General features: G+C 35.6%; 1 protein-coding gene across 24 annotated transcripts in view; it reads right to left on the reverse strand.

Moving 5' to 3' along the window:
- RIMS2 (regulating synaptic membrane exocytosis 2) overlaps nt 1-24,562 on the reverse strand; it is a 647,490-nt gene that overhangs the window by 507,730 nt on the left and 115,198 nt on the right. For 15 of the 24 annotated variants that reach the window (XM_049853949.1, XM_049853936.1, XM_049853934.1 and 12 more), the window contains exons 2-4: nt 16,586-16,618; nt 16,099-16,185; nt 632-842 (exon numbers count right to left, since the gene is read on the reverse strand). In XM_049853949.1, the coding sequence (XP_049709906.1) occupies nt 632-842; nt 16,099-16,185; nt 16,586-16,618 (331 nt within the window). Of the gene's footprint in view, nt 1-631; nt 843-16,094; nt 16,186-16,585; nt 16,619-24,562 lie in introns of those variants that run through there. The other 9 variants (XM_049853946.1, XM_049853942.1, XM_049853937.1 and 6 more) reach the window with 2 other exon arrangements.

The following is a 24,562-nucleotide window of genomic DNA, read 5'->3' on the forward strand; positions in this document are numbered from 1 at the left end:
TGGGTATCATTAACATATTCCCTAAAGTGGATGGATAAACTACAAAATCCTAGTAATAAGTGCGAAACACCTCCTTAGCATTTCTTTCTTAAATTCCATAGCCCAATGTTTATTTTATTAATGTTAAAACAATAGAAGAAGAAATTATAAAACACAGAATCTCAACACTGGAAATGGCCTCTTTCGAAAAACAGGCAACAGGGTCCAAAGAAAAATTACATCTATGGTTTTTAAAAATTATGTGTAGTAATGGAGAAAGCTATGTCACAACTGTGACATTAATCATTTGTGGGACTTTGAGAAAGGACTTTGAGAAAGGTCTTCAGTCTGTCTGATCTGAGTTTTCTGCACCTGTAAATAAAGAAATTAGACCAATTGCATTTCTTTCATACTCTTTGAAAGTCTAAAATCCTACAATTCTAAATAAAAGCATAAACCAAATGAAATGAAACACTGAAACAATTATCTTCTTAATTCAGTTAAAAGGTAAAAAAGCTTATTTTACCTGAAATGAAGACATAAAAAAAGGCTTTTGTTCTTTGATTTATATGAATAATAACTGCAGCTAATTTACTAACAACATGCTTAAATATCAGAGAATTGTTAGGTGTAACCTGAATCATTTCTGTACCTTGTTTGAGCGTAGTGACACCCGGCCTCCACAACGAGCACAGAACCTCGTCTGGCAGTACGAGCAGTGATGGCCACAGCCATCGGCAAACTTTGTTTTGTGGCAGATGCCACAGGTCGGGGCGTCACCCTTCTGCTCTTGCTGCTGCTGTGATTCTTCTCCCATCTTCTTTACCTGCTCCTTATACATTTCGAACTGCTGATGCAGTTTTCTGCAGAGAAAAAAAATTTTAATTAGCTTCCTGATGGTCTCAAAAAATAGTCATTACCCACAATCTGCAGACACAATTTCATAACCAAAACAATTCATAAGGTGAGAATAAAATAATAAAAAGTTAATTTTCTAATTACAGAATAGCATCTTGTGTAGTATATCACATCATAAAAGCGTTACAACTAGTTCTGTCTTCTGACTTGAATGTTTATTTAAGAACCAATTACTATGTTTAGGAAGATATTTCTTTGAGTGGAATTCCAGAATTTCTATCTACCATTTGTAACATACGTTCAGTCATATGCTCTACGATATTTACAACATTATTTTTCAACAGTTTAGCTTCTGAAATAGAGGGAGCTAATTTGACTTACACCAGCAGCACTGGGTAGTCATGCCAAAACTTATGAATTTCAAATAATCGAGACTGAGCCTCAATTACAGTCATCTGCAGAATCCAAACAGAGGGAAAAACACTGGATGAGTGCGCTCACTAACTGTTTAAATCTGTTCAACAGTCTGGACACTAGTCGGCTATAAAAAGCCTGTGAAATATTAGGGGCAGACCAAGTGAGGCTGTAGAAACCCTGGTGGTATAGTGGTTAAGAGCTACAGCTGCTAACCAAAAGGTCGGCAGTTTGAATCCACCAGGCACTCCTTAGAAACCCTATGTGGCAGTTCTGTTCTGTCCTAGAGGGTCACTATGAGTCGGAATCGACACAATGGCAACAGGTTTGGTTTAAGGGAGGCTGTGCAAATAAAAGTAAATCCAACCTTCATTTTAAAATAAAACAAAAAGATTTTTTAAAAAGTGCCTAAAACAGGTATTATTTACCCTAATTAAAAAAATTGTGATAAAACCTTTTACTTACACCATCTTTATAAAGAAAATTGAAAATGTCTTAAAACTACAATTAGTCCCGCTTAGAAAGTAGAAAGCTGTCATCTTAACAATGACAAAATGCTAAATAATCTATAAAACCGTTAACTTATCCTGAACCCATCAGACATTTGAAGTTATAAGGCAACCAAGTAATCCGAAGTCCAAAGAGTGGCAAGTCCCACCAAGGAGAAAAGGACCCACTAACTGTTTCACCTTTGGCAAAGCACAGAAGAAAGTGGTGGCCACCATACAAGCAGGAAGAAGAAATCAGCTAAAATTTTAACAAACCGTTAATGGCCAAGTGTGGGCTAGCATGACAGTTTCGACATAGCTAGGGGCCCCAGACTCAAGGGAAGTTCGCACCCACTCCAACCACTTAAGTACTTTTCCACAGGCTGCCACTAGTGCTCGTGAGAAACCCTGGCAGGTAGACAAAGAAGACCTACCCTTTTTTGTGGGGGACACATATGTAGGCATAAAAGAGGTGACTAGCAGCTGCTGGGTGACCCACACATTGCCCCAGGCCCTTCTCTCCTAAACAAGCAAAAACTTTAAGCCATTAGGAAAGAAAGTGAACTCTGTTATCCCCAGGGCACAGGCAAAGATTTGTTTCAGCTAGGGGAAATGTGGAAGGACAAAAACCTCTACCCAAGAAAGAGGAAGAAGGAAACTCTCTTGGGCCCAGAAACGTGCTCTAATAAAAATCAGAGGTCTTTTACCATTAAGGGCGGGGCAGAAACTCCTGCCACCACTTTCTCCTGTGCTCTGCCAAAGGAGAAACAGTGTGTCCCATTTCTCCTTGGTGGGGCATGTTACTCCTTGGAATTCAGATTACTTCATTGCCTCATAACTTCAGTTGTCTGATAAGTTTAGGAAAAATTAGTGACATCTATAAAGTACTAGCGGAAAAAAACTGTCAACCCAGGATTCCATACCCAAATTATGTTTCAAAAAATGAAGGTAAAATAAAGACTTTTTCAGGCAAATTCCTCACTGGTAGACTTGTACTACAAAGAATTTAAAAGAAGTTCTTCAGGCAGGGGAATGATGCTCCTTGAAAATACTGTATGGAAAACCAGACCTACACATATAAATAAATACTTACATTAAAAAGAAAAGGGTCTCAAGTCAGCAATATGTTTTCATAGGAAACTAGCAAAAGGAGAAAATTAAACTCAAAGCAGGAGGGAAATAATAAAGATTAAAGCAGAAATCAAGGAAACAAAAAGCAGGTAATTTGAAAAAATTAATAAAATTGATAAACCTTTAGCCAAAATGACTAGGAGAAAAGAGAGAAGACACAAATTACCAGTAGCAAGAATGAGAAAGGGGACATCATTAAAGAGCCCACAAACATAAACATTATAAGGAAATACTGGGAATAATTCTACAGCATACATGAGAAATGGACCATTTCCTTCAAAGACAGAATCTACTATATCAAGAATAAATAGCATGAATCCTGTATCTATTAAAGAAATTTAATTATTAGGTTAAAAATCTTCCAAAAATAAAAACTCCAGTGCTGGGTGGTTTCCTCAGTGAATTCTACCAAACATTTAAGGAAGAAAAAAATATCAATTCTACACAACCTCTTCCAGGAAATAAAAAAGGAACATTTCCCGACTAATATCATAAGGCCAGCACTACTCTGATACCAAAACCATTGTACATATACAAAGATATGACAAGAAAATGATAAACCAGTATTCCTCACGAACAAATGCAAAAATCCTCAGCACACTATTAGCACATAAAAACCAGAAATATATTAAAGGGTAAGACATCACAAGCAGACGCTGCTTACCCTGGGAATGCAAGGCTCCTTCTGTATTCTAGTATCAAGCAATGTAATTCACCATATTAACAGACTAAAGTCGGGGGGGATCGCACGATTAGCTCAAAATAAGTTGAGAAAGCACTTGACAAAACAGCTCAGCAAACCAGAAACAGACAGAAACTTTCTCAACCTGATAAGGGCATCTAAAAAAAACCTACGGCTAATATTATACTGGATGGTGAAAGACTGAATGTTTTCTCCTCAAGATCAGGAACAAGGCAAGGTGTCCTCTCTTATTTAACAGTTAACATCAAACTGGAAATCTTAGCCAGTGCATTAAGGCAAGAAAAAAGAAAGAAAAGGCATACAGATTAGACAGGAAGATATAAAACTGTCTTCTCTGTGCAGATGGTAATTGTCTATGAATAAAATCTCAAAGAAATTACAAAAAAAGCTCCTATAACAAGTAAGTTTAACAAGATTACAGGCTACATGATCAACATATAAAACTCAATTATATTTTTATATACTAGCAATGAACAACTTGAAATCAAAAATTTACAGTCTGTAACAGCAGGAAAAAAGAAAGGAGAGGAGAATGAAGGAGAGTGAGGGGAGAGGAGGGGAGGTGAGGGAAGAGAGGGGAAAAGTAAAGGAAAGGAAAAACTCAGGAATAAATCTAACAAAATATGTGCAGACTTTCTATGATGAAAACTATAAAACACCAATGAAGAATCAAAGGAGACCTAATAATAGGAGAAATATACCATATTTATTGATGAGAAAAATCAATATTGTTAATATGTCAACTGTTTCCAAATTGATCTATTGATTCAACACCCTCCCAATCAAATCCCGGCATAATTTTTTGTAGACAGTGACAAGCTGACTCTATAATTTATACAGAAAAGTAAAAGGCCTAAAATACTCAAAACATTTTGAAAAAGAAGAAAGCTGAAGGACTCACGCTACCTGATTTCAAGACTTACTCTAAAAGCCACAGTAATCAAGTCAATATAGTATTGGCAAAGGATAAACAATCTGTCAATGGAATAGACCGGAGAGTCCAGAAATAGTCCAGTATTTATATGGTCATCAATTTTTTACACAGGTGCTAAGATAATTCAGTGGAGAAATATTCTTTTAAGCGATAGAAAATTCACATTTTAAAAAAAATAGAGTGATTGGAAATCCGTGTGTGAAAAAAAAAAACAATAAACCTCAACTCAAATCTCACACCTTATACAAAAAATAACTCAAATGGATTAGACCTAAACACAATGACTAAACCCGTACAACTTCTAGAAGAAAACATTTCAGAAAAACTTTGTGACCCTGGGTCAGATAAAGACTTCTTAGATAAGTCAGGCAAAGATGCCTTTAAAAGGACATAAAAAGCCATGAACCAGAAGGAGTCAGGGACCAGCAAAATACAAGTGGTCCCTGACTTACAACATGTGTGAGCTACAAAAACTGCGCTTACGGATGTACTTTTTTTTTTCTTTGGTACATTTGATCATTAGTAACATCACTACATACAACGTTGCAGTGTGTAATTTGCTGATATCATAACTGTAAATTTATAGGTAATGTTTCCAATGCCCAAAGACAAAGACCGAATTTATAAAGATACTGATTGCCATGAATTGAATTGTGTCCCCCCAAAATATGTGTCAGCTCTATCAGGCCATGACTCCCGGTACTATATGGTTGTCCTCCATTTTATGATTGTAATTTTCCTATGTGTTATAAATCATAATCTCTGCCTGTGGTTAAAGGGGATTAGGGTGGGATGTAACACCCTTGCTCAGATCACATCCCTGATCCAATGTAAAGGGAGTTTCCCTGGGGTGTGGCCTGCAGCACCTTTTATTTTATAAGAAAAAAAAGGAAAAGGAGGCAAGCAGAGAGTTGGGAACCTCCTACCACCAAGAAACCAGCACTGGGAGCAGGACACGTCCTTTGGACCCAGGGTTCCTGCCCGGAGAAGCTCTTAGTCTAGGGGAAGATTGATGACAAGGACCCCCCTCCAGAGCCAACAGACAGAAAGACTTCCCCTGGAGCTAACACCCTGAATTTGGACTTCTAGCTTACCAGACTGTCAGAAAATACATTTCTCTTTGTTAAAGCCATCCACTTGTGGTATTTCTGTTATAGCAGTACTGGATGACTAAGACACTGATAATAAAAGAAAATAATGAAAACTTAAAAAAAAAAAAGAGGTATTTGACTTACGTCAGAAATGATTTACAACGGAGTAGTCGGAACGGAACCCTGTCATAAGTCAGCAACAACCTGTATATCAATGAATGAGCATGGCTGTATTCCAATAAAACTACATATGGACACTGAAATTTAAATTTTGTATTATTTTACAGCCACAAAATACTACCGTTTTTTAAATTTTGTGCAACTATTTTAAAATGTAAAAACCATTCTTAACTCATCAGTTATAAAAAACAGATGGGGGGCCAGTTTGGCCACAGGTGTAGTTTGCCTGCACCTATACAATATGATTTCATTTACATGACCTTTTGGAAAAGGTAAAATTATAGGGACAGAGATCAGATCAATGGTTACCAGGGACTAGAGTAGAGAGACGGATTTGACTACAAATGGGCATAGCAACTTTTTGGTATAAAGGAAATATCCTATATCTTGATAGTGATGGTGGATATATTACTGTGTATGTTTGCCAAAGCTCATCCAGGTATATATTTCGAAAGGGTAAACTGTACTGTAAAAAAGTTATACCTCACAAAACCTGACTTTTAAAAGAGGTTATATATATATATACATACACAAACACATGAATTTTAAGATTAAAAAAAAAGTACCAATTTTTTAAAGTGCCAGTCTACAGTCAGTAGGTACATAAAACAGAACTCCAGAAGTCCTCGTATTCACTTAATCACAAAAGCACACTTCCTTTTTCACACTTGGTGTCAATGAATTCCAAATAGCTATGTCAGTTTGACTAACTTTTTCAGTAACCTCAATAACATACTGCTCTTCTCTGATGATGTCCCACCAGGTTTAAGTGTAATGTGTCTCATTATAGGGTCTTTGTATTTTATACATGCTCTTCCCTTTGCCTACAATGAAATGCTCTGCATGCTTTTTTTTTTTTCTTTTTAACCCCCTTTTCTTTTGTGAAACCTTGGTGTTATGAGGCGCTGCCAAGTCGGTTCCAACTCATACAACACTGCGTACAACAGAATGAAACACTGCCCGGTCCTGCGCCATGCTCACAATTGTTATGCTTGAGTTTTAAATCTTAGGTATCCAGAATAGGATCGATCATAAACTTGGTAGCACTGATCCATGCTTGACTCCTATTTTAATTAATAATTTTCTCTTTTCCAATTAGATTTGACTTCCATCACAATCATATATTTTTTATATTAAAATCTAAATAGCTAATACATATGGTGCTTGCTATGCATCAGGTAGATGGGTGTTATTATTATTCCTATTATTATCATTTTGATTATTATTATTTCTATTTTATAGAAAGCTTATCTTACTCGTGGTCACACAGCTGGTAGGTGGTAGAAGCCAGATTCAAATTCAGTGTTGCTCCAAAGTCCATGCTCTTAAACGCTCTGGTTTTTGCATCCAGTTTATGTATTTTAATGAGGCATTGGTGGTTCAGTGGTAGAATTCTCACTTTCCATGCAGGAGACCCAGGTTTGACTCCCAGACAATGTGATGGTAGACATAGAAATGTGTATGTCAAAACTCACACAGGTATATATTTCAAAAGTCACCACACGCACAGCCACCACCCATCTGTCAGTGCAAGCTTGCATGTTGTTATGATGCTAAACAGGTTTCAGCAGAGCTTCCAGACTAAGACAGACTAGGAAGAAAAGTCTGTCAATTTACTTCCAAAAATCAGCCAATGAAAACCCTGTGGATCACAGTGGTTCGATCCTTAACCAATCATGGGGATGATGCAGGACCAGGCAGTGTTTCATTCAGTTGTGCCTGGGTTGCCATAAGTCTAGATGGCAGCAAACAACGACAACAACAAAATATTCCCTGATTGCATAAACCATATTTTATTCATCCATTTCTTTGTTTAAGAAAAGGTGGCCCTTTATAATTCTTTATTACAATATTTCTGTAATGACATTTTGTAAACCCACATAAGGTTGTCTCTGGGGTATATATGCAGGAGTATAGTGCGTATACTCAATTTCACTAAATACTTTTAAACTGCTCTCCCAAATGGCTTAAAACAGTTAGCACACCTCCAAGCAGGCTATGGAGATTGCAGTTTCCTCTCATTCTCATCAATATGTGATATTACTCAACTTTTTTAATTTTTGCAGCTTTGATAGATGCAAACAGATGTCCTACATTTTTCTGACTTCTAATGAAGTTTATCCAATTAAACTGCCTCTCTTATGAATCGTCTATGCATATTCTTTACCCAACATATTGCTATTGGATTTCCTGTATTTTTCTTGCTAATTTGCAGGGTACCCTATATAATCTATACAATAATCCTTTATAAATTAAGCATAGCAAATATCTTCTCCCAGTATGTCAAGTGACTGTTAATTTTGTACATGACATCTGTCCTTTGCTCAACAGAAATCTTTAATTTTGATGTAGTCAAATGCACCAATTTTGCCCCTTATGGTTTCTGGTTTTGGTAGCTAAAAAAAAAAAAACGTTTACTTAACCCCTAAATCGGTCACGAAAATATTCTACATTTTCTTCTAATAGCTTTATAATTTCACCTCTCATATTAGGCTTTCAGTCAACCTGAAGTTTATTTTTGTATGTGATGTGATTCAAGGATTTACTTTCGTTCTTCTCCATATAAAACCCCAAAAACCAAACCCACTGCCATTGAGTAGATCTCAACTCACAGCGACCCTACAGAACAGGACAGAACTGCCCCATAGGGTTTCCAAGGCTGTAAATCTTAACGAAAGCCACCTGCATCGTCTTTCTCCTGCACAGCGGCCATCAGGTTCAAACCGCTGACCTTTCCAGTAGCAGCCCAACGCTTAATCACTGGGCTACCAGAGCTTTCCTCTCCATAAAAAGACTCCATGTTCCCAAAAATTATTTATGAAATAACCCACCCTTCCCCCACTGATTGATGAAGTCATTCTCTCATATAATAAGCTCCCGTATGCACATGGGTCTATTCATGGACTCTTCATTCTGTTTCATTAGTTTTTGTGTTTGTTCCTACTCCAGAACAACACTGTCATAACCAAAGTTCAAATACAATAAAAGGTCCAAAAGATCTTAAATATATAAATTTGAATATATAACCTTCTGACAATGTAGATCAAAGTTCAGCAAACTTTTTCTGTTAAGGACAAGGCAGAAAATATCTTAGGCCTTGTGGGCCATAGGATCTCTGTCACAACTACTCAAATGTGCCGTTGGTACACAAGAGTGGTCATAGACAATAAGTAAATAATTGAGCTCCACTGTTTTGCTGGCATCGGAATTAACTCGACAGCAACAGGTTTTTTTTTTGTTTGTTTGTTTTGTTTGATTTCCAATGAAACTTCTTAAAACAGGCAGCGAGCTGGATTTGGCCCACAGGCCACAGTCTGTAGATGCCTGATGTAGATGAACGAGTCAAAGATATATTCATAATAATTTAAAACCCTTACTATAAATATTTAAAAGACATATATAATACATCACTTTACAAATATTGCTTTTTCCCACTTATTTCATAAAGCTATTTTACCCAAAATTTTCATATCTTCTATATCATTGTCTTCATCATTACTAAAGTAACTCATTGAACTCAGTGTTCTCCACAGCAAATGTTCTCCACAGCAAATATTCTCCACTTCTGAATTCTTTCAGATAACTGAACTTTTCAGTCCATGTTTACAGCTGTTCCTGGAAATTTACCCCCAGTCATAGTTTGTTGTTGTTATTATTGGTGTTTTTCCATGGATCTTATGGGTATATTTTCATGATCTCTGCAACCTAACTGCTTCCATTACTATTTTTAAAGTAATTTTTCAAAGGTTTGCTTACTGCAACTTTCAAAACTTGTCATTTTAAGGTCACAGCCCTAGAAATTTCTATATTGATGTTAAATTTCTATATCTCCCTGTTCATAAATTCCATCAGATAATTGCTATAGGTATCCAAACTAGAATTACTTGAGGTCATTTCAGGCTACTGTGTCTTCTCCAAGCAATACTTTGTAGTTCAAAATAAAGAAACTGAGGGTGACTTCTCATAGTAAGGAAGATTTCAAAAGGACTCCATAAAATTAGATTAACTTCCTTTTATTAGAGGAATAATTTCAGTTTAAAGAAAAACAACTATTCGTATATTCCAGAATATTTAGTACTCTGGCTTTATAATTTGTTTTGATGTCTGGTAATTGAGTCCTTCTTTGGCTCTGCTTGTTGAAAACTGTTTTACTAGTTATAAAACTTCTCCCTTCCATATAAATATTCTAATCCTTTTATCCAGTTTCCTTGAAAATCCTGGTGGGATTTTTATTGGAATTACAATACACTTGTCGGAGAATTGATATCTTTACAATGTTGAGTCGTCTCACTTATAAACATGGCGAGTCTCTTCACTTACTGCAGATCCACCAAAAAAAAACAGTAACAGACCGAGATGGCTTTACATGTAATTTTTTTAACTCAAATTTTAAACCTTAACTCACCATTCACCCCCAACAGGTGCATGGATAGGTCTGTATTTTAATTTAATTGACTTCCCTTGTTTATATTATACTATATGCATTTAAAAACATTATTTTGAGAAACAGTCTATAGGCTTCCACAGACTGTCAAAGGTCCATTCAAAACACAGATTAAAGACAGAAGTTTTTAATATTCCCAGGTTCTATATGTTTTTTTCAGAAAAAAGTAAAACCCAGCTCTCCAACAATTTCATGAAGCTAATATAACCATGACACTTTCTGCTCTTTGCCTTCATAACTCATTATTCTCATTGTACTCAATACTACTTCCCTAGAAAGATACTCCTTATCCCTGACTAGGTCAAAATCATTCCATTAAATATTTTCAAAGCACCATAGTATATTGGACTTACTACAGTTGCAGATTTATATTCACTTATAAAATTACTCGATTAATGACTACCTCTCTAATTAGAATACATAACCCTTGAGGATTGTTTTTTCTGTTTCTGCTCTCTTTTTTATCCCCAGTGGGCAGAATAATGCATGGCCCGTGGCATGTTCTCAATAAATACTTACTGAACATTTGAATTAATGATGAATAAATAAACATGCATTGCACATGTACTATTTGATAGGTGATGGAACAAAAATATAACATAAAGCTGAATGTGACCCAGTCCTTGTCATTAGTAAGAGAAGATATATACATAGAGAGAGAGACATGTATAGACTTAAGACTGGCATGTAAACTAACGAAGTAAAATGAAACATATGCTAAATAAATACATAAGAAAAACTGCTACTGGTGCACAAGGAAGAGTAATTGTGAATGGTGTCAGAATGACTTCATAGAAGAGGCACATTTTTTAGTTTTTAAACATCATGTACATCTTAGCCTTGAAAGATATGCAAAATTATAATAGGCAGAAAATGAAGAGTGAATTTCAGCCTAATATATTTCACGTGCAAAGCAGGAAAGCAGAGAGTTCAAGATACTGAAAGTATTTTCATTTGGCATAAGGTATGCATAGAGGAAAGAGGAGGAAGGGAAATGTAACAGAAAAAGCTGGAAAGGCAACTTGGGGGAGAATGCCTTGAATTCCATACTAAGAATTATTTTCCACTATTATCTCCTACCCAACTTAGTTTATGACATCACAAGTTACAGAAATCAGCAAGACAATGTCGAGAAATATTGTAAACTATTTCAAATAAATTAGATATTTGATTCACTGTTTTTAGGCCAACAATATTTCTCCAAAACAATTTGTTACTGTTGCATACACACACACATACACACACAGAAACATAACTGAAAAAGTCACATAAGTTCTTTACTTAATATTAATCCTTTAGCTTTAATATGTATCTTTAATATAATTTTGCACCTCTACTTTACGTCACCATAACCAATACCTGAAAGGCAATTAAACTCAGAAGCGCAATTTCTTAAAAAAATTTTTAAACTTTTATATAATCACTAGATATAGAATCTCTGGGACTGAAATGATTATTCCATTCAAACAACAAAATAATCTTGGTATTAAAGGCTAAGATTAAAAACAGTTAAAAAGTACACTTGTAGTTTGTTACTGACACTCGGGAATGTTTCCTCTCTCTGACTCTGAGGGGAAAATGTGTTTCATTGCTTTTCTGAAATTTCGTTCTTGAAAAAAGGTATTTAACAAATTCAATTCTGAAAAAAAGGTAGTAAATAGAAGAAGCACTTTAAGACCACTATAAATATTTCACCAACTGCTTCTGCCAAAATAAAGTGCCTCTTTGAAAAAGACATAGGACGTAAAACACTTTTATCCACTCCTGCCTGGGTAAAAGACCACAGGCTCTTCATCGAAAAAAATAATAAAAGGAAAACTCTGATCACAACATTATCTACATTTTAAGTTTGGGTGAACTTAATTGCACTAAATCTCAAATTGGTGTAGTTTCTATAAGCCTTGAACTATTGCTTGATGTAGCAACACAACTGTTATTAATCTTACTAACTACTAAGATATCATAATAATTAGTAACATCTAATAAATGTAAACACCCAAAAGAATGTACTTTAAAAAGTTGCATATAAATTATAACTTTCAATTGCAGGACATCTTGCTCTAATTCCTGAACCTGGCTAATCATCACAATCACCTAGAAGGCTTTACGTATTTATTTCTTTTTAATAATACAGAGACTCTGAATTCACCCCAAACCTAATGAATTTAAACCTCTAAGCAGGGACCCAAGTATCTGAATTTTTGAGAAGCTCCTAGGTGATTCTGAAAACTACTAGTATACAAAATTCTTCATGATTTGAACCTTGGTTTGCTCTACAACTGCCAATCAAAAGGCTAGCAGTTGGATTCCACCAGCTGTTCCCTTGGAAACCCTATGGGGCAGTTCTACTCTGTCCCATGGGGTCACCATGAGTCAGAATCAACTCCATGGCAATGGGTTTTTTGGTTTGTTTTTGGTTTTCTCTTTACAGCATTATCCTTTAATTCACAGCCGCTCCTCCTCTAGCATTTACACTAGTACCACAATGCTCTCCTGCAGGTCTCCAAGCACATCATGCTCTTTCAAACCTTTGAATATGTTGTTCCATCAATTGGAAAGCAAATTACCTTTTTTTTTTTTTCAATTATATACTCTTTTTTAGTATGTAAGACCTTGTTTCAACTTCAATAACACTGATCCCCAATGGGCAGAGCTAAAATTCACTCTTAATGTGGTACTTCTGAATAATATGTTCTATTGTAATTATTTTTATGTACATTATCTGCCTGGGACCATTTATCTTTTTCCTAGAACAGTGTCTGACACATACTAGGCATCTCAGTTATCTAGTGCTGCTATAACAGAAATACTACAAGTGGGTGACTTTAACAAACAGAAATTTATTCTCCCACAGTTTAGAAGACTAGAAGTCCCAATTCAGGGCGCCAGTTCTAGGAGAAGTCTTTCTCACTCTGTTGGTTCTGGGGAAAGGGGCTTGTCATTAATCTTCCCCTGATCTAGGAGCTTCTCAGCACAGTGACCCTGGGTTCAAAGGACATGCTCCGCTCCTGGCACTTCTTTTTGGTGGCATGATGTTCCTCTCCTCTCTGCTCAATTCTCTCTTTTATATCTTAAAAAAGATTGACTCAAAATACAACCTAATCCTGTAGATTGAGTCCTGCCTCATAAACATAACTGCCTGTAATCCTGCCTCATTAACATCACAGAGGTTAGGATTTACAACACATAGTATAATCACACCAGATCACAAAACGGTGGACAACCACACAATACTGGGGATCATGGCCTAGCCAAGTGTACATATATTTTGGGGGGACGCAATTCAATCCATAACACTAGGTAATCAGTTAATGTGTGCCTTATTTAAAATTGAGTTGAGGTATTTTAAATGAGCAAGAACAACTCGGTATTTCAAGGCAATCTATGATTGGGAGGGTGGGGAGGAGATTTGTCTTTAGACATGGTTCTAGCATTGGCTTTGTTACCTATTAGCTATATGAAACTGTTGGCAAGTTATTTAGCCTGAGTACCAGTGTCTACCACATCTGTCAAGCTGGGATTTTAATACAGACTTCACAGAGTTACCAAAGTCAATATGCTAATGAACTATGTGAAATAAACAAACTCCAAAAATACAGACCTAAATCAGCTTACATTATTATAGTTTAGGACAACCACAAAATGGAAGCTAGGTAAATTGATTTAAATGGAATTACTGTTGAAGAAACAATATATTTTTAATATTAGCTATATAATAAAATATTCACTTACTTATTCTGACATGAAAATGTTTAAAGAATATAAAGAAACACAAGTCATGCTTTTTAACATTTATAACTTAAAATAAATACCTGGAATTTAGCTTTCAGAAATAGTTTTATGAACAAATGAATAGAAGGCAGATAAGACATTATCCCCCTCAAACTATAGTCAAGAAGAAAAGCAAATCAGATGACCAGAAAGAAGAAGTCTTATAACTCTGAAGGAGATGAATTAGAAAAGGGGATTTCAGAAACTACTCCAGTCTGTGGTTCAGAAAGAGAAAGGAACATTCCCGGAAAATGATAGACCAGAAATCTTCTGTGTAACTAGAATGCGAGATGAAGAAGACAAATATTCTCTATTAATTTCTAAATTTTTAAAACTGCATACATCATACAAGAATGAATTCATTATCATAGAAGCTTTAATGGAAAAAATAGCCATTAATCAAGAATTAATTTTTAAAACATCCAAAATTCAAAGCAGATTGAATTACATTTATTATCGAAGTCAAGCTATTTCTTGATCTTTGTTTATGTCAACCAACTGTCACTTTATTTCAACAATTTAAAGCTCACTTTTTAAAGCTACTCACAAAATATTTGTCATTTTATTTAATGACCGTTGCAATCTACTACATGATGTGATGTAATCTTGATTATTTTTCTAAAACTCATTCACAAGATACACAACTGAAGTCATTTAAAATTGAGGCAATGCTACATATAATTATGTTTTGCTATTGATTTTATCATTTTATTCTATGTTAGGCTTTACTGCCTTAAAGAAAAATCAACAAAATAATGACACTGGGTGCTATTTTAACACAAAGATTGCTGGTTAGAAAAGGGTTAATTAAATATAATTTTATTCCTATGTCAAAGTATTTTTTCTTATACTAAAAAAGGATAACCCAAGTAAAATCTGTTGTGAAGGAATATTTATTGAGTTCTCACTATGTATCAGCCATTTTGCTGGATGCCAGAGAAAAAACATTAGACAAGAGGAACACAGACCCTGAGTTCAACTAGTTTAAAAATAGTACAAGTTCCAATTTCAGAACTACATATCAAATATTAAGAATAGTATATAACAACATAGTTTTGCTTCAGTTGGAACTGAAACATTAACAAAATATGAAATAAAATGCATATGAAGTAACATAAAATGGATGAGGTAATTACCCTCATCAATAGCACAAAACAAAAAGATATTTCTTTTAGTTCGCATTATAGACAATATGTTAATGTTTTTCTGAGTATTTCATTTTAGAGCTCCTAGTATTCATTCTCATTCTCTCCTAAAGTTCACGTCACTTCTCAATCACCAATTCCGACAATCAAATCATCTTCTCCACAGATATTACTACTTAGAAGAGGCTACATGGTAAGAGCATTTCTGATACGGTGTTATTCATCATAAGGAAACTGGGATTTAAATACTCACTGACTATTTCACATCCTCAGCATTACTTCTACCTCAACAATGTAAAACAAATTACTTGCACAAACTTATAAGTATACAAATGTGAGCAACTTACTTTTTAAAGAATTTTTTAAATCTGCTAACAACCAAAACAAATGGAATCTACACATTATTTTTAATGCTTCAGGACAATGTATGAATAAACTACTGCATTTCCCAAATCATGTTTTATAACCCAATGAAATGCTCAGGGAAAACACGATTTGGTAGTCATATAAGTTTAGTAAACAGTGTATGCTCTCATACTCTTGGAGCATGTTACAATACAGAAAGCTGCTTAGCAGTTTTTAACCTTTCCAAAAGTATTTGTGCAAAGACTGAGTTTGGGTGATTAACACCACTTCATGTCTTCCGGAATTATTTTTCAAAGAAACACACTGTGGAACATATTGCAGTACTGGACAAAGATATTTTACTGGGTAAATATGGTTTACATTATATTTACTAAAATTTAGGGGAGAATTAACTCTTTTTTTACTTCCCCAGAAATTATTCATGCTTCCTTTTTAGATTTCCATGGGATAATTAAAGATGAAAGTACCAAACTCAAGCCTAACAATTTTCCTTTTTGAGGGCATAGTATTGTAAGGGCAGGATTTTAATACATACTCTCCAGTATGTCATACTATCAGAGATAATATTTAGTCTTTATAGATCAGCTTACTTACGTCTGGGGCTCCTTTTCATTTTGTTGTTTTTGCTGGGGCTGAAGAACGTTATTTACCAGTTCAGTGATCCCACTAAAGGGAAACCACCTGTTTAAATAAGCAAATAATGTGACTGAATAATCAAATGAATAACAATGTAGGTCAAATGTTTTCTTATCCATAATAATAATAATACACAGGCACAAAAGCTACAGCCAATGGAAATGTGAGCTCCATTTATCCAGGCAGTAAAAATGTAGGGAAATTAAGATTTAACACTTAACCAGTCCACAAGCAGGCAGCAAAAAACTACATCCAGTCACTATAGGGATGAAGTAAGAAGCTGCAGGCAGCTCTCTTACAAGCCAGAGAGTCAGAAAGCAGAAGACACACTAGCTGCAGCTTGTTCAGTATTAGTGTAAGCTAATACCATCAAAGGTGCAGAAAGCAGAATGTGGCAAAGGTACAGAGAAGTCAAGCCTACTGCACTCTTAATACATTTACTTACTGTGTCGGTTGTGGTTTGTGCTCTTCTTTGACCCTAAAAAGATAAGTTTGCACGACTGAGTGCAATATACTGGGAAGAAATTTCTATCTACAGATTTGTGGTCATATGAAGCAGACATGAAAAATGAGGTTTGTTACATAGAAAAACTTAGTGTTTCATTATATATTGGAATTACACTTTTCAATTAATTTGAAACAAAAAAAGAGAAGTTGAATCATTTATCCTTAACAAAGACGACTGATATTAAAATTGTATTGCTGTTTAAAGCCATGATTTAATAGTCCTCAAGTTTTCTGCATATTTTCATTGACACTAAAGCTTTTAAAGTAACTGTTAAAGTATCATATTAAGTACAGTCACATTTAGCTTACTGAAGTTAAGTATTTTCCTTTTTTATTTATTTCTTCCATAATATAAATTGAAATAAAGGCATAAATATTTTAAATAAAACACAGGTTTTTATAAATGTATTATAAAAGCCTTATAATTGAATTTATTTAGTGCTTAAATGGAAAGAAAAAGAAATTGTGGGGATTATGCATCTAATAATCTAAAAATAACTATTAAATTAACTACTAAATTGTTAAATTACACTAAATTAAAACATTTGTAATTTAAAGTAAATTATTCATACAAATAAAATGGACCAAAAATGCATTTAAACTATAATCAACTCAGTGTTCCACTTTCGGTTCTGTAGAGTTCAATAGCACCTTGTCAAAAACAGTGTACGGTAAAAAATCTTTCTCTCAATAATCTGAGAAGAAATTAATTTTTATATTACCAAAATCTATAAATCCATGGTCAGAAATTGATGGAGAAGCAAGCAGTCAATCCACAGTGGATAGGATGGGAACAATTAACTATCTCTAACTAAAAAAACCTCCCAACTCATGTGTCACCCTTACTGGGTCACCTTCTAGATTAGCATTAGTATTATTAATAATTAGTATTATTAACTACAATAACTATTATTAACTACTAATACCTATTAGTGTATATTGTTTTGCTTTCACAATTTTCAGGAAGTTAAGGGGAGCCTGGGCCAGTGTAGAGCAACTATTACAACCTTGGAAACCCTACAGCACTGTTCTACTCTGTCCTACAGGGTTGCTATGAGTCAAAATTGACTCGACAGCAATGAGTTTTTGGTTTGGTTACATGTACTAAAACTAAAATTTAGAGATGTTAAGTACACACTCAAGTATAAATTAAAAAATAAGAGCAAGGACTGAAATCCAGGCAATCTGATTACAGATCTTGTGCTCCTGGTAATTACGGTCTATGCTGACTTCTTAGATCAGCATAAATGCAAAGGTATAACATTAGTTCCTGATGGAAATATTCAACACTTTAAATATTTCCGTTCCTCCAAGTTATTCTAGATCTTAATACAATTCCAGAAAAATTAGGGGGAAAAGGAAATTGGGGGCAGGGATAGGAAAATGATAAATTGACTGTAAATTTCACCTCAAAGAGAACATCCAAAATAATTCTGAAAAGAAATAATTCCAAGAACAGTCTTACCCAAACATGTATGAAAGCATACTATAAAGCTACAACAACTAAAACCTACAATATGACCCAGCAATTACACTCTTACACATGCCCCCAAAAGGACTCAATAAATAGACTACAAAAAGACATGTACAAGAATATTCATAAAGAACTTCTACTACCAGTCACAATGAAACTGGAACTAGACTTACCTACCTACCATAAAAAACAAGAAAATTGGCCAAAATATATGACACAATTGTTTGCACAAATTTGACTGACCGTGAGTCTTGAGATAAAGGAGACAAACTAGGTGAGCCCTATGATCATCCTGAATCTCTGCGTGGAAGCAATTAATCTCCTGGCAACAATACAGGGAAGGGAATACTAAGCAGAGCACAATAGAGAATGGAATTTGAAGGGCAAAGTACTAAGCAGGAGACATCTATGCAGAAAGAGCACCAAACTCTGCAACAAACTCCTGAGTCTGATCTTGAACATTAAGCCACATGTGCATACTGTGACACAGCACAAGGCCGAGCAGAGACTCAAAGGAACTCAGAGCTATAACCTGAACTCACACAATACTGAGAGGCGTTCAAACTAGACAGAGTAGAGTGTCTTCATTCAACACTGGGGACACTTATTAGAGATCCCAAATGGGTCATACTTTAGGAATAAGATTAAACTAACACAGTAGTAAGGCATATACTAAATCTGACCTAATAAAGCATAAAAAAATGTGATAAGGTAAAATATGTGACCTATAAAACGGGGGGAAATTAGTCAAGATAAACGGACACAGAAATGACAGTGTGATGTGATGGATCGCTTTTATGTGGCCTTTCTCGCCACGGTCTTCTAACTCCCGAACAAGTGATTGGGTGAGACTCTGCAAATAAGGTAATTGTGGCCCACCAAGGGGATTGGTCAGTTTTGCCATCCACCTAGACATACTTAAAGAAAAAAAAAAATTTTTTTTTCTTTTTTTTTAGACACAAAAGAGAACCAATTTCAGAGCAGGAAGAGGATCCCACCACTACCAAGGAAGTGGAAAGCGCATCCTTTGGACACAAGATCCCTGTGCTGAGAAGCTCCTGGGCCCAGGAGACAGAGACAGCTGTTACACTGAAGACAGAGAAACACGATGCAGACAAACAGCAGCAGGACAAACTGGCAGGAAAAAACAGCAGCAGAGACAGTGCAGTGGGTTTCCCGGCCCACGGAACAAGAAAGCTGAGTGCCTTTGGGCAGGAGGCTTGCTGGAGAGGGCTTCCACGCACTTGGTGAAGCTAAGTTTGCCAACCCACAGAGCTAGAGCTAAGCGCCTTTGGGCCGAGGCTTACTGGCAGAGCAGGGTGTCTCTGGGTACTTATCGCCAGAGCTAAAGCAGCTTTGTGACATTTGCCCCTGAGCAGGGCAGAGGCCCAGGACCAGGCAGAAGCCTGTCTGTGAGCACAGCTGGTAAAAGGTTGTCCTGATGGAACTGTATCCAGAGTGTTTGCGAACCTGAACTCTCATCTGTTGCTTTCCTAATAAACCCCATAATAGTGAGTATAGCGAGTTCTGTGTGGCCATCGCAATGAATTCAAACCCAGCAGAGAGGCAGAGAGTGCCATGGGAGAGATGGTTGATGTCAGAATTGGTAAAGATGGGGGAGAGACGAGGCATGTCTGACCTCCGCCTCATAGGAATCAGTCTTGGCTGTTCATCTTGATTCTCCTTCCCCCTTACGAAGAGAGAAGATGTCAGACTCCAATCTCACACCATTTTTACAGGCAGAAATAATGCAATTAGCAGGCAAAAGCTTTTTAAAAACTATTGCAAGTATGCTCCAAATATAAAGAAAAATATAAATATGTAAGAAGAGAAATAGACAATATAAGGAAGAACTAAATGGAATGTCTAGAGATGGAAAAATACAAGAAAAAAAATTTTAATTCATTCAATGGGAATAGTAGTACATCATAATAATCTTGCTGAAAAACCAGTGATAAGAAGAAAAATCTTAAGATCAGTCATAGAAAAAAAGACACAGAGGAACAAAAATTAATATTACCGAGGCGGGGCCAAGATGGAGGACTAGGTGGACGCTACCGCGGATCCCTCTTGCAAGAAAGACTCGGAAAACAAGTGAATAGATCACATACATAACAATCTACGAACTCTGAACAACAAACACAGATTTAGAGACGGAGAACGAACAAATACGGGGAGACAGCGATTGTTTCAGAGCCAGGAGCCAGCGTACCAGCAGATTTTCTAGAAAAACTAGTTTCCCAGTGATGGCTCGGAGACAGCAGTCCATATCAAACCACATAAAGAAGCAGACCATGACAGCTTCTCCAACCCCCCAAACAAAAGAATCAAAATCTTTCCCAAATGAAGATACAATCCTGGAATTATCAGATACAGAATATAAAAAACTAATTTACACAATGCTTCAAGACATCAGGGATGACCTCAGAAATGAAATAAGGCAATCTGCAGAAAAAGCCAAGGAACACACTGATAAAACAGTTGAAGAACTCAAAAAGATTATTCAAGAACATAGTGGAAAAATTAATAAGTTGCAAGAATCCATAGAGAGACAGCATGTAGAAATCCAAAAGATTAACAATAAAATTACAGAATTAGACAACGCAATAGGAAGTCAGAGGAGCAGACTCAAGCCATTAGAATGTAGACTGGGACATCTGGAGGACCAGGGAATCAACACCAACATAGCTGAAAAAAAATCAGATAAAAGAATTTAAAAAAATGAAGAAACCCTAAGAATCATGTGGGACTCTATCAAGAAGGATAACTTGCGAGTGAGTGGAGTCCCAGAACAGGGAGGGGGGACAGAAAACACAGAGAAAATAGTTGAAGAACTCCTGACACAAAACTTCCCTGACATCATGAAAGACGAAAGGATATCTATCCAAGATGCTCATCGAACCCCATTTAAGATTGATCCAAAAAGAAAAACACCAACACATATTATCATCAAACTTGCCAAAACCAAAGATAAACAGAAAATTTTAAAAGCAGCCAGGGAAAAAAGAAAGGTTTCCTTCAAGGGAGAATCAATAAGAATAAGTTCAGACTACTCAGCAGAAACCATGCAGGCAGGAAGGGAATGGGATGACATATACAGAGCACTGAAGGAGAAAAACTGCCAACCAAGGATCATATACCCAGCAAAACTCTCTCTGAAATATGAAGGAGAAATTAAGATATTTACAGATAAACACAAGTTTAGAGAATTTGCAAAAACCAAACCAAGGCTACAAGAAACACTAAAGGAGATTGTTTGGTCAGATGACCAATAATATCAGGTACCAGCACAATACAAGGTCACAAAACAGAACGTCCTGATATCAACTCAAATAGGGAAAGCACAAAAACAAACAAATTAAGATTAATTCTAAAAAATAAATAAATAAACAAAATAATACACATAACAGGGAATCATGGAAATCAATAGGTAAAAGATCACAATAATCAAAAAGAGGGATTAAATATAGGAGGCATCGAACTGCCAGATGGAGAGTGATACAAGGTGATATAGAACAATACAAGTTAGGTTTTTACTTAGAAAAATAGGGGTAAATAATAAGGTAACCACAAAAAGGAATATCAACTCCATAACTCAAGAAAAAAGCCAAGAAAAACGTAACGACTCAACTAACATAAAGTTAAACATTCTGAAAATAAGGATCTCACAATCTACTAACAAAAAGGTCTCAGCACAAGAAAATATGTGGAAAAATGAATTGGCCAACAACACACATGAAAAGGCATCAAAATGACAGCACTAAAAACTTATTTATCTATAATTACACTGAATGTAAATGGACTAAATGCACCAATAAAGAGACAGAGAGTCTCGGACTGGATAAAGAAACACGATCCATCTATATGCTGCCTACAAGAGACACACCGTAGACTTAGAGACACAAACTAAAACTCAAAGGATGGAAAAAAATATATCAAGCAAACAATAAGCAAAAAAGAAGAGGAGTAGCAATATTAATTTCTGACAAAATAGACTTTAGACTTAAATCCGCCACAAAGGATAAAGAAGGACACTATATAATCATAAAACGGACAATTGATCAGGAAGACATAACGATATTAAATATTTATGCACCCAATGACAAGGCTGCAAGATACATAAATCAAATTTTAACAGAATTGAAAAGTGAGATAGACACCTCCACATTTATAGTAGGAGACTTCAACATACCACTTTTGGAGAAGGACAGGACACCCAGTAAGAAGCTCAATAGAGACATGGAAGACCTACTTACAACAATCAACCAACTTGACCTCATTGATTTATACAGAACTCTCCACCCAACTGCTGCAAAGTATACTTTTTTTTCTAGCGCACATGGAACATTCTCTAGAATAGACCACATATTAGGTCATAAAACAAATCTTTGCAGAGTCCAAAACATCGAAATATTACAAAGCATCTTCTCAGACCACAAGGCAATGAAACTAGAAATCAATAACAGAAACACTAGGGAAAAGAAATCAAATACTTGGAAAATGAACAATACCCTCCTGAAAAAAGACTGGGTTATAGAAGACATCAAGGAGGGAATAAGGAAATTCTTAGAAAGCAACGAGAATGAAAATACTTCCTATCAAAACCTCTGGGACACAGCAAAAGCAGTGCTCAGAGGCCAATTTATATCGATAAATGCACACATACAAAAAGAAGAAAGAGCCAAAATCAGAGAACTGTCCCTACAACTTGAACAAATAGAAAGTGAGCAACAAAAGAACCCATCAGGCACCAGAAGAAAACAAATAATAAAAATTAGAGCTGAACTAAATGAATTAGAGAACAGAAAAACAATTGAAAGAATTAACGAAGCCAAAAGCTGGTTCTTTGAAAAAATTAACAAAATTGATAAACCATTGGCCAGACTGACTAAAGAAAAACAGAAAAGGAAACAAATAACCCGAATAAGAAACGAGAAGGACCACATCACAACAGAGCCAAATGAAATTAAAAGAATCATTTCAGATTACTATGAAAAATTGTACTCTAACAAATTTGAAAACCTAGAAGAAATGGATAAATTCTTGGAAAAACACTACCTACCTAAACTAACACACTCAGAAGTAGAACAACTAAATAGACCCATAACAAAAAAAGAGATTGAAACGGTAATCAAAAAACTTCCAACAAAAAAAAGTCCTGGCCCGGACGGCTTCACTGCAGAGTTCTACCAAACCTTCAGAGAAGACTTAACACCACTACTACTGAAGGTACTTCAAAGCATAGAAAAAGATGGAATACTACCCAACTCATTCTATGAAGCTACCATCTCCCTGATACCAAAACCAGGTAAAGACATTACAAAAAAAGAAAATTACAGACCTATATCCCTCATGAACATAGATGCAAAAATCCTCAACAAAATTCTAGCCAATAGAATCCAACAACACATCAAAAAAATAATTCACCCTGATCAAGTGGGATTTATACCAGGTATGCAAGGCTGGTTTAATATCAGAAAAACCATTAGTGTAATCCATCACATAAATAAAACAAAAGATAAAAACCACATGATCTTATCAATAGATGCAGAAAAGGCATTTGTCAAAGTTCAACACCCATTTATGATAAAAACTCTTACCAAAATAGGAATTGAAGGAAAATTCCTCAACATAATAAAGGGCATCTATGCAAAGCCAACAGCCAATATCACTCTAAATGGAGAGAACCTGAAAGCATTTCCCTTGAGAACGGGAACCAGACAAGGATGCCCTTTATCACCGCTCTTATTCAACATCGTACTTGAAGTCCTAGCCAGGGCAATTAGGCTAGACAAAGAAATAAAGGGTATCCGGATTGGCAAGGAGGAAGTAAAGCTATCACTATTTGCAGATGACATGATCCTATACACGGAAAACCCTAAGGAATCCTTCAGAAAACTACTGAAACTAATAGAAGAGTTTGGCAGAGTCTCAGGTTATAAAATAAACATACAAAAATCACTTGGATTCCTCTACATCAACAAAAAGAACACCAAAGAGGAAATAACCAAATCAATACCATTCACAGTAGCCCCCAAGAAGATAAAATACTTAGGAATAAATCTTACCAAGGATGTAAAAGACCTATACAAAGAAAACTACAAAGCTCTACTACAAGAAATTCAAAAGGACATACTTAAGTGGAAAAACATACCCTGCTCATGGATAGGAAGACTTAACATAGTAAAAATGTCTATTCTACCAAAAGCCATCTATACATATAACGCACTTCCGATCCAAATTCCAATGTCATATTTTAAGGGGATAGAGAAACAAATCACCAATTTCATATGGAAGGGAAAGAACCCCCGGATAAGCAAAGCATTACTGAAGAAGAAGAAGAAAGTGGGAGGCCTCACTCTACCTGATTTCAGAACCTATTATACAGCTACAGTAGTCAAAACAGCCTGGTACTGGTACAACAACAGGCACATAGACCAA

Source organism: Elephas maximus, chromosome 15, assembly GCF_024166365.1.
Source record: "Elephas maximus indicus isolate mEleMax1 chromosome 15, mEleMax1 primary haplotype, whole genome shotgun sequence".
Taxonomy (NCBI): domain Eukaryota; kingdom Metazoa; phylum Chordata; class Mammalia; order Proboscidea; family Elephantidae; genus Elephas; species Elephas maximus.